General features: G+C 41.7%; 1 protein-coding gene across 1 annotated transcript; it reads right to left on the minus strand.

Annotated features, from left to right (window-relative positions):
* Positions 1 to 8,801: 8,801 nt before the first annotated feature.
* LOC140206357 (uncharacterized) lies at positions 8,802 to 10,798 on the minus strand. The gene has a single exon (XM_072274722.1). It carries the CDS (start codon positions 9,925 to 9,927, stop codon positions 9,058 to 9,060), a length of 870 nt encoding a protein of 289 aa, XP_072130823.1. The 5' UTR covers positions 9,928 to 10,798; the 3' UTR covers positions 8,802 to 9,057.
* Positions 10,799 to 12,019: the final 1,221 nt, after the last annotated feature.

Consider the following 12,019-nt stretch of genomic DNA (forward strand, 5'->3'; position numbering starts at 1 on the left):
CTGTAGGAGCTGGGACTTGACAGGCTGTGACAAGCGCTGGAGCACTGAGAAGTGACTTGGTTGGCATGGTGACTGAGCCATTGTTGGGAGCAAGCAGGTTATTGTTCAGTCATTTAGTCGAGTCTGACTCTCTGTGACCTCATGAAGTTTTCATGGTAAGATGTGGAAGTAGATTGCCAGGTCTTTCTTCTGCACAGATACTGCTGCTGCCCAGGTTGGGACCCAGCTGGGTTTGAACTCAGGAACATCTGTCTGGAAGTCCAGTGCTGATGTCACTACACCACCAGCCAGCTCAGACTATGCAAGCCATAAATTCACCATCATCACCATCTGCAATGAAAACTTCCTTGTCTTCTCCCCAGATAATTCTCAACAGCAATAACTAACTGGGGGGCGGGAGGTGTAGAGACATAAATTGAAGCCTCAAAAGGGCCAGTAATTGGAAAGCAAATGATTATTAAATGTTCTTTATTCAATTGTCCAGGATATTCTACTTCGACTCAATAACACTGAGTTGACTTTATGGATTGCTGCTTAGCAGATAAGTGTGATGTGTGGTTGGGTTCCTAGAAATAATCCCTTCAAATACCAAGAAGCAGACAGTAAGTAAAATTTAAGGTAGTTTGTGCTTCTTGTACTCCTATGAAATCTGACAATTTCACAATGCCCACGAAGCCTTTGGATTTTAGACCAGCTGTTTCTGATGTTCGGGTCACAGGCTGCTGCTTTTGGTATTGTGGAGTACAGGACAGCCAAAGGTAGAGACAGTCAGTGCTGGGAAGGCTAGTCTCTGTGATGTACTGAGCTGTGTCCACCTCTGCAGTTTCTTGCAGTCATGGGCAGAACAGTTACCATACCAAGCTGTGATGCATCCAGATAGGATAAAATTGGGGGTTAACAGGGGACGTGCCAGATTTCTTCTGCCTCCTGAGGAACTAGATATGTTGGTGAGCTTCTATATTCATGGTTGGACTAGGACAGGTGATGTTCTCTCCTAGAAAATTGAAGCTATCAGCCCTCTTGACATAGAACCATAGAATCATAGAAACTACAGCACAGAAACAGGCCCTTTGGCCCTTGGCTGTGCTGAACCATTTTCTGCCTAGTCCCACTGACCTGCACACGGATCAGTAGTATTGATGTAGAGAGAAAGGGAATAGGCAGACAGTGCAAAGTACCCCCCCCCACCCCCGTGGCCATGCCCCTCAATAACAAGAATACAACATTGGATACTGTTAGGGGTGTGGAACCTAGGGGTAAGTCACAGAAACCAGATCTCTGGCTCTGTGGCATGGGTGGAAAGGGGTGAGAAGAGGAGAGTAGTGGTTAGGAGAACATTCGGGAGATTCTGTAGGCGTGAAAGAGACTCCCCTTTGGTATGTTGCCTCCCATGTACCAGGGTTAGGAGTGTTTTAGATCCATTCCACATCATTCTAGAGGGGGAGGATGAACTGTCAGAATTTGCTGTACGGATTGATACCGATGATATAGATAAGAAAAAGGATGAGGTCCTGAAGAGGGAATATAGGGATCTAAGTAAAAAGCTAAAAGAGCTGAACCTCAAAGGTAGTAATCTCTGGATTGCTACCCTTACCACATGGTCATGAAGGTAAATGGAGGATAATAAGGAGGATGAATGTTTGACTGAAGAATTGGTGCAGGGATAAGGTTTGACATATATTTGTGGTTCATTGGGATCTCTTCTGGGGAAGGTATGACCTATACAAAAAGATGGGTTACACTTGAACTCAAGAGGGAGCAATATCCTGGCAGGCAGGTTTGCTAGAGCTGTTGGGAAGGGTTAAGCTAGGTTGGTAGGGAGTTGGGAACCAAAATTATACGTCAGGATGGATGCAATGTATAGAGAGGCTGTGAGGAGGGATAGGCAGGGGATTAGGCATAATACAGTCCGATGGATGCTGAGACTTTATAAGGCATTGGTTAGACTGCATTTGGCATCTTGAGGCCCTGGCATTGGAGAGAGTCCAGAAGAGGTTCCTGGGAATGAAAGGGTTAACATATGAGGAGTGTTTGATGACTCTACTTGATCGGATTTAGAAGAATCAGGTGTGATCTCATTGAAACCTATTGAAAGGCTTAGATAGAGTGGACGTGGAGAGAATGTTTCCTATAGTGGGATTGTCTCCGACCCAGGGGTATAGCCTCAGAAAACTTTTAGGAGAGAGATGTGGAGGAATTTCTTCAGCTAGAAGGTAGTGAATCTGTGGAATTCATTTTGATGGATGGCCTTGGTGGGAGCAAAGTCTTCCTTTCTTTTTAAATCTTTTTATTAATTTTTCCAAAATTGTAAACAAAATAACAATGTTGATACAAAGAGATTGGAATAATCTTATTGTTAATAAACATATACAGAAAAGATTTCAGATAACACAGGTATAATAGACTTCCAAACTCACGATGTAACTAATCATAAAGAAAAAAAACACAAAGAACCCCCCCCAAAAAATACTAAACCCAAAAAAGCAAATAGAACAAAACAAGGCTAGACCAATATCTTAAATCAAACACATTCAGTAATGTTGTCAACTCCTCTCCTCTATTCATATATTTTAATAAGAAGGATTCAGAAAGGTCAAATTACATCATATGAAAATGTTGAATAAATGGTTTCCAAGTTTCTTCAAATTTAACCAATGGATCAAAAATATCACTTTTAATTTTTCTAAATTTAAACATAATATAGTTTGGGAAAACCACTGGAATGTAGTAGGAGGATTGGTCTCCTTTCAGTTCAATAAAATAGATGATCTGGCCATTAAAGTAACAAATGCGATCATCCGACAGGCTGAAGAAGACAAAGATCTATGTTCTACCATTGGCAATCCAAAAATTGCCGTAATAGGATGGGGTTGTAAATTAAAACACAGAACTGTTGAGATAATATCAAAAATAACTTTCCAGTATTTTTCCAAAAGAGGACAGGACCAAAACATATGAGTTAAAGAAGCTACCTCAGAGTGACATCTGTCACAAGTAGGGTTTATATGGGAATAAAAATGGGCTAATTTATTTTTAGACATATGGGCTCTATGCACTACTTTAAATTGTATTAATGTATGTTTAGCATATATAGAGGAAGTACTGACTAATTGAAAAATGTTATCCCATTTCTCTATAGGTAGGCCAAGTTGAAGTTCCCTTTCCCATTCATTTTTAATTTTATCAGATATACCCGGCTGTAATTTCATAATTATATCATAGGTAGATGCTATTAATCCCTTCTGAAGAAGATTTAAACCTAAAATTTTATTGATAATATCAGTAGGGTATGAGGTCAGAAAGGTAGGCAACATAGTATTTTAAAAATTTCTTATTTGTAGATATCTAAAAAAAATGGGATCTAGAGCAGATCAAATTTCTTAGATAACTGTTCAAAAGATATGAAACAGTTATCCAGAAATAAGTCACGAAAACATGTTATACCTTTCGTTTTCCATATCAAGAAGGTTTGGTCCATAACCGAGGGTTGAAGGGAGCCAAGTCATCGGTTATATTTAAAGCAGAAGTTGTTAGGTTCTTGGTTAGTAAGGGTGTCAAAGGTTATGGGGAGAAGACAGGAGAATGGGAGTGAGAGGATAGAATGCATTAGCTTTGATTGAATGCTGGAGAAAGTCTGATGAGCTGAATGGCCTAATTCTGCTTCAATGTCTTAATAGGCTGAAATGAGCCTATTTCAATGCAAGAAATATCAGGAACAAGGGTGATGCACTTAGAGCATGGAAGTGTTGTGGTCAAGCCATTACAGAGTCTTAGCTGTCACAAGGGCAGGAATAGCTGCTGGATGTTCCAAAAGGGAAAAAGAGGGGGGTAAAAGAGGTTGGTGGGGGTGGAGTGACAATGCTAATTGGGGATAGTTTCTCAGCTGCAGAAAGGGAGGATATCATGGAGCCATCGTCTACCGAATCAGTGTGAATGGAAGTCAGAAAAAAGAAGGGAGAAATCGCTCTATTGAAAGTATTCTGTGGGCCTATTTCCAAACACCCCCGGCTCAACACTGAGGAGCACATCAGGAGGCAGTTACAAAAATAACTGGGTTGTTGTCATGAGTGACTTCAACTTCCTTGATTGATGTGGGCAGAATTTGATAGGTATGTCCAGGAAGGATTCATGACACTATGTACACAGGCCGGCTAGAGGAGAGGCCATTCCCAATTTAGACAACACATTGAACATCATCATGTGTCAAATCTTTCAGTGGGTGAGCATTTCAGAGACGGTGACTACAACTCCCTGACCTTTTAGCATAGCCTTGAACAGGAACAGGAGGTAGTGTTCTACAAAGATCTATTCTGGAAGGTTAAATTTGCAGGGAGAGTACAAAGTTAAGGCAGGGTTCTTAGTGTGTGGAGGAACAGAGGGATCTTGGGGTTTATGTTCATGGATCCCTCAAAGTTGCTGCACAAGTTGATAGAGTGGTTAAGAAGGCATATGGTATATTGGCCTTTATTAGTTGGGAGACCGAGTTCAAGAGCCATGAGAAGATGTTTTAGCTCGATAAAACATTGGTTAGACCATAATTGTTGTATTGTTATTTCTAGTCACCTTATAAGAAAGATGTGGAAGATTTAAAGAGGTTGCAGGGGAGATGTACCAGAATACTGCCTGTAATAGAGAGCATATGTTATGAAAATAAGTTCAAGTTCATCATCGTTCAACTGTACGCATGTATACCACCAAGCAAAATGACATTCACCCAGACCAAGGTGCACAACACTGTACATATAACTCACATACATAATGCATAAAGTAATATTACCACATAATAAGGTGCATATATGAAACAAGTTTAAAAAGCAAACAGTATAATGCTACTGGTCCTTCATCTATGAAGAGGCCTGAGTGGTGGCAGGGAGCTCAATAGTCTTACGACCTAAGGGAAGAAGCTGTTTCCCATCTTAACAGTTCTTCTAATGCTACACTACCTCCTGCCTGATGGTAGGGGGCAAAAAGATTGGAGTCAGTTGATGAAGCTAGAGCTGTTTCTGCCAACACAAACTGACAGTGCCATTTCTATTAAGAAGTTCAGGCTCCACTTAGTGAGGTATTAAAACTCAGCGAGGACAGTTTACCCATCAGCTCGGAGGTATGTCATACTGAATGCCGATCTGAGGTCAATAGGCAGCATCCCGGCATATGAGGCATCACTTTCCAGGGACAGAGTGGAGTGCAGAGAATAAGGCATCATGAGTGAACTGATTTGAGCAATAAGCACACTGAAAAGGGTTCAAGGCAGCAGGAAGATGGGATTAAGTTGATCAATAACCAGCCATTGAAAGCACTAAATTATTGTTGAGGTCAGTGCCGCTGGATGGTGATGGCGGTCGTTGCAGCAGGTTACTGTTGCACTCTTGGGAACCGGGATGATGGTGGCTGCCTGTAGCCTGAGGGGACAGTGGACTGTTCCAGAGAGATTTTGAAGATGTCTGTTAGAACCTCAGTTAACTGGGCCGCACGATACCTCAGCACCCGGCCAGGTATGTTATCAGGTCCTGCAGTTTCAACTTTGCATGGGTTGATCCTGGCTAGGGTCTTCCTCACATCAGTGCAGCCAGACACAGTACCGGCAAATCGGGGGGAGGGGGGCCTTCCTTGGCAGCACGCCGTTACGTGCATCAAACTGAGCATTAAAGGAACTCAGCCTAACAGGAGGAGACGCTGTTGTGACACGCAGGGTGGACTTGCAGTCCGTTACGCTCTGAATGCCCTGCCACATACACCTCCTGTCTCTGGTGTCACAGAAATGGCTGTATATTCTCTGCGAATAATCCTGTCTTTGCCTTGGCATGGGAACGTATAGCTCTTGATAACCTGAGAGTTGTCTTATCCCCTGATCTGAAGGCAGCATCCCAATCTCTCAGCAGTACTCAGTCCTCTGCCGACAACCATGGCTTCTGATTTGCCCGCACATTGACGTGTTTAATAATGGTGACATCCTCAATGTATTTCTATGTTGTCAGTCACAAATCACACATGTTCTTCAATGTTAATGTGATGGTCATCAGTAACTGACTCCCTGAACGTATCCCATTCCATGTTTTCAAAACAGTCCTGCAACACCGAGGCTGCTGCTTCTGGCCAAGTCCTCATCTCCCTTTGAACTGGTTTGAACCATTTAATCAGTGGGTAGAACGCAGGAGTCAGCATACCAGATAAGTGGTCAGAGAATCCAAGTGGGGAGAGGCAGCAGCTTTGGAAGCACCAGGGATGTTGGTATAAACCAGGTCCAATGTGCTTTCACCTCTAGTAGCAAAGTCAACATGCTGGTGGAATTTAGACAGGCACGGTTGAAGTCGCCAACAATAAAACCTTCAGGATGTGCAATTTGCAAGTCACTGATGGCACTGTAGAGCTCATGAAAAGCTTCCCCCACGATAGCAGGTGCTGGGATGTTTACAGCCACAGTCACAATCGCAGCGAACTCCCTCAGTAAACAGAAGGGCCTGCACTTCACGATTAAGAACTCTACCATAGGCGAACAGTGGGTCATCACTACTGAAGCATTCACGTTTCAGTTCTTGTTAACGTAGATGTATATACCTCTATTGCAGGTTTTGCCAGAGATCATGGGAATTTTGTTGGCTTGAAAAGAGGTGAAACCCTCTAGCAGCTACACACACACAGTGCTGGAGAAACTCAACAGGTAAGGCAGCATTCTTGGAAATGAATAAATATTTTAGGCCAACATCCTTCCTCAGAACTGGAAAGGAAGGGGGATGACACCAGAATATAAAAATGGGGGAGGGGAAGGAGGCTAGCTAGAGGGTGGTAGTTGAAGACAGGTAGGTAGGAAAGATAAAGGGCTGGAGAGGAAAGAACCTGATAGGAGAGGAGAATGAATGATAGGAGAAAGGGAAGGAGGAGAGGACTCAGTGGGAGGTGATAGGCAGGTGAGAATAGTTAAGAGGCCAGAGCAGGGATTTTTTTAACCAGAAGGAGAAATCAATATTCATGCCATCAGGTTGGAGGCTACCCAGATATAAAATAGTGTTGCTTCTCCTCCCTGAGGGCGGCCTTGACTTGGCACAAGAGGAGGCCATGGACTGACATGTCAGAATGGGAATGGGAATCAGAATTAAAAGGTTTGGCTACCGGGAAGTTCCACTTTTGGCAGATGGAGCAGAGGTGCTCACCGAAGCGGTCCCTCAATTTACGACGGGTCTCACCAATGTAGAGGAGGTCATACCGGGAGCGTCAGACACAATAGACGACCCCAGCAGAGTCTGGCTGGATGACTGTTTCAATGATGGTATTGTGGAACCACATATCCATCAGAAGGAGCACACAGCTATTCTTCATCTCACACTGATTTAGTCTCAGACACAAGTAATCTAATTTATTTTCTGGTGATCGAACGTTTGAAGGCAGAGTTGACAGGACAGATGGCCTGAAGGGTGTTGCCTTTAGTCTCACTTGAATACCAGTGTGCTTTCCTCTCTTTTGCTTGGTTGCACACTGCTTCTGATTGTGTCTCCCCTGGGTCACAACACAACGCACGACAAGCCCATGCTATAGAGCTCGTCTGCTATTCAACAACTTGCCATTGAGGTAGGCACAGTAACTGGTGTTCTTAATATCCAGAATTGCCTTGCGATCATAAGAATGACATAAAGGATAAACAACTGCATCATTAGTTGGAGCCGGAGTAGCCACTGCATCTGTTTGCACTGCCATCCTGATCTTCATAACTTGATAACTTGAGCAAGCTAGCTCTTTTCTCTTTGGAGTGTGGGAGGAGGAGAGGTGATTTGATTGAGTGTATAAGATGATGAGGCATAGATAGAGTGGACAGCCAAAACCCTTCTTCCCAGTGCAGCAATAACTATAAGGTGACTGGAGGAAAATATTGGGTGGGGGGTGGATGTCAGGGGTATGATTCTTACTCAGTGATAAGTGCGTGGAATGCATTGCCAGGAGTGATGGTCGAGGCAAATACATGATTAGGGACATTTAAGAGACTCTTAGACACATGGATGAAAGGGAAATGGAGGGCAATGTGAGAGGGAAGTCAAAAGGTCGCCACAAAGGTATAAATATATCAGTGGACATAACTTACTTCAGTATTTTTTTAGAACCATTCCTGTCTAGCCTCCCTAGCTAAGGAAGGACATACCAGCAATGAAGAGGGAATGGGGAGAAATTAATCAGATTTGGCCTGTCCACTCTTGATCTTGGAAGGAAAGCTATTCTCACTGAACTGAATAAAATTCTCTTGAGTTTGTTTCTGGTGGCTGGAAGTGTCTAGAGAGGGGGAAATTATCTCAAAATAAGTAATTGGTTATTCATAACAAAGATGAGAAAGAAGTTCTTCACCTATAGGGTAGTAAATCTTTAAAATTCTCTACCACAAAACCTGTGTTAGGCCAGCTGCCATGCGCATTCAAGAATAGGAAAGTGCCACTAAGGTGAAAGATCGGCCTTGTACTGGTATCTGTTCGGCCTGGCAATGAGTGCCAAGCAACCTGCTCTATTGTATTATGTTCATAGATCTGCTGAATATTTTCTATTTAGTTACGAAGTGGGGCATTGGGCAGATTTATGCAAGTGGCTCATAATTAGGCCATTATTAGAATGTGGCACCTGTTGCCCATCAGCTAGTGAAGAGGTCCCAAGATAAAGAATTGCACCACATGCTCACCTGGAGACAGTAGAAAGGTGGTAGGCCTTGCCTGTACCATCCCATGGACTCTAATTAGACCATTAACAAATATACACCATCACTTTAGTGGTGAGGAGACAAAACATTAATCAGTTTAATAATAAAACATTTTAATTGGCCTTGACTTAAAGGATATTTATTTTCTTGTTAAAGACTGAAATATACAGACAAGAGATAACAAAGTGATTTTCCCATAGCCTTGGTATTACCTATTGCAAGACAAAGCTTGGTTGCTTTTCTGAGATATGGTGAATTTTTAATGCTGCACACACAGAAAATGTAAATACATCTCATAGCCATGAAGAGTATTGATGATTTGAGGAATTCCTCTGCCTTTATTCATACAGATTTTTTCCCGTTTGCGTTACATGGAATAGGTCTCAGTTTGGGGAAGTTCTGTAGATTTTAGTCAATGCATTGTTTGAAGTGTTGCCTCTTCTCTCTTTGGGGGTCACCGGTGCCTCATTTATAAACCTTTGCTTCACCTTCTCCTTTTCCTGATAAACCACCTGCTGCTTGACCGTCCCCTCGGGTTTTCTCATGTGAAAGCGCCTGTAGATGGGGATGGAGACGATGGTCTGAATGCATTTATCCACGGTCTGGTGACAATGCTGTTTACTAAAGAGAGACTGTCTGAAGAGGTGGTTAATTTGCAGGATTTTTTCTCTCTGTATTTCGGCTTCTTCCCATAGTTTTACCATGCGGTCATGTTCGTTGCTCAGACTTCTCACCTGACTCTGTGCAGCCACAAGCTGGTCTTCGAAAACCTTCCTGATATTCTCTGTCTGTGCCAACTTCAAAGTCAGATGATCTATTTCCTGATTTAACCTGGCGTTTTCTTGCTGCAGGTCCTTGCATCGTTCCGCCCTCTCCTTCAGTTCTTTTAGCACCTCTTTGGTCAGCTTGCTCCTCAGTTTAGCGTTGGTATCCAGTTGTAACTCTGGCTGCAGTTTCTTAATGGTTTTGTGTAAATCTTTGTTCTCTGAGTTCAGCACCTTTACCTTCTCCTTCAATTCTCGGATCTGCATTCCCATTGATGTCTGAATCACATGCAATTTATCTCGGTTCACTTCCCCTTTTTTTGACGCTTCATCTCGCTCTTTTCTGTATTTCAGTAAGAGTTTCTTGGTCTCATACTTGGTCAATATGTTTCTCTGTGCAGGTGAGTCCCAGATCTTCCCCTTTGGGTTGGACATATTTAATCTGAGGCTGGGACAAACACACAAACAGGTTTCACACATTTTACACATCAACCCTTCCTAACGGTGTTACTAGTTTAAGCAATCCTGGTGGCACTTGAAGTGAGACATGCAATGGCTGTTACACAATACTACATATCTGCCCTTTAATAAGTGATTGGTTATTGTCTTCAACATCAGGAGGGGTGATAGCTAGAGAGACTTAAACTGGGAGATGAAGATTGTTATTTTGTTGTTACATTGTTCTAAAAGTGTGTGGAATCTTTCAAGGAATTGGGTAAAGACTTTTTAGAAAGTCTTTGTCAGGTGCTGGTAGAAAGCAGGGAAGTTGGATCAAAGTTCTAACATGAGAACTAAGGGGCAAATGGCTCCACAACATATAAGTGACGTTTCAAACTAGCTGAGTTTTTTTAACAGTTACAATGGCAATCCTGTTAGTTTCTGCAGCTCTATTCTGGTAGTTGCTTGGTAAAGATGCTTCTCTGCAGAATAATTATATATTCGTGGTGAGTTTTATTCCAGTGAGTTAACCAGAGCCAAGCTTGTTCTGTAGGCAATTATTCTTTAAAAACTAGCACTTGTTCATCAGAAATAAGTTTTCAGTGATTCATCTATTTCTCTACCTTGGCTTTTGAATGTGTTCTGTGTCCTTTCCCCATTCTGCTCCTGTTTTAGCAAACAGCTACTTCTTTTTTAAAAAAACTGCAAAACATTGTTTTTTCTTTCAAACATGACTTCTGATTCAGAATCCATTTCCCAAGAACATCCCTATAGTTGAAAACAAGACTTCCATCTTCTCAAGTGACTAAAATTTATGCTATCTGGTTACTAACCAAACGACTTATAGAAAATTATGATAGCTTTAATACATTGAAATAATTCCTTCAATCATAGCTGAACCTAAAATAACACAAATGGAAAGGGGCCATTTCTCTTCACCTCCCCCCCCACCCCCCACCCCTGCAATCAATGACACATCACCGATAACCTAGCAATTTGTTTCACTCTTTGGCATATCTTGTTCTAACTATGGTGTTCATGTCAACACTTTCTAAAGTGTTTCTTCCTGGGAACATTATTCCTTTTCCATCACTTTAAAACTACGGGATTGCTTGTCTCTCCCTCTGCTTAGCCTTTCTACAGTTTTATGAATTAAAAAACTGCCAAATCTTCCTCATGTGCTGCAGTTTCCCAAGCCCAGTGGCCAGTCTTATATCAGCATGTTAAACAAAAATCGCAGCCTTCATTTTTTTTCTATTCAGAAAGGCTTTGTGCCTTTATTGAAAAGCTGGCTTTTTTGATGGAAATGAGATTTGTCTAATGTGGTAACAATTTCAGGGAGAGATACATCATATTTCCAATATTTTTAAAGAGACTTCAAAAGTGTACCTTGGGCACAGCTTTAAAAAATAATAGAATTCTAATTGATGGTAGCAGCATTCCAGCTGGTATTGCTTCTTATTTCACCGTACTTTATTTAGCCTATTTGAAATGTATATCAGCTTGTGTACCATAAGCATCTTTTAAATTATTCAGTTCAAATCGTGTAAAATTAGTTCTGAGTAGGTGAAGGAAGTTCTTAACTTCCCACTCATTTCCTACTAGTTGCTTAGAGGCTACAGTTGATATCTGGGTTCAGGTGAATGTTTTTCCACTGAGGACCTACCGTATACTGCAGCAGTATAATGAGGCTTGTGCATATACAATAGCATTAATCAAGCCTCCTTATTCATACTGTATTGTATTTATACTATTATTAAAGACAGTAGAGAACTACTCTAGATCCTCGTATTGAACACAAGAAAATAGGCAATTGCTCATTATTACAGTGAAACTACGATTAAAATAAGTTTTTCTGATTCTGTGGCACGACCAGTTGGGCCAAGTAGGCAGATTGCTTGCTGTATGATCCTATTCTCTAGTCAGTTGGTAATGGATATACACCAGAACTGTGACATGCTTAGTTCCAGAGTTCTGATATTGAGGGTTTCTTTCTGAGACCCAATTATCTGCAGTGTAGAAAAAAAAGAAACAGCTTTCCTCTTATCAGAATTATCTCACCTATGGTTATATTGGTAGTGTTAACTTTTACTTAAAGTACCTAATTGAACATATTAGGTTTTTACTTCTAATGTTTAAATAT

This window comes from Mobula birostris, chromosome 12 (genome assembly GCF_030028105.1).
Source record: "Mobula birostris isolate sMobBir1 chromosome 12, sMobBir1.hap1, whole genome shotgun sequence".
Taxonomy (NCBI): Eukaryota; Metazoa; Chordata; class Chondrichthyes; order Myliobatiformes; family Myliobatidae; genus Mobula; species Mobula birostris.

Excerpts from the sequence above, each read along its gene's own strand:
- LOC140206357 (XM_072274722.1), bottom strand. The coding sequence starts at position 9,927 with ATGTGTAAAATGTGTGAAACCTGTTTGTGTGTTTGTCCCAGCCTCAGA.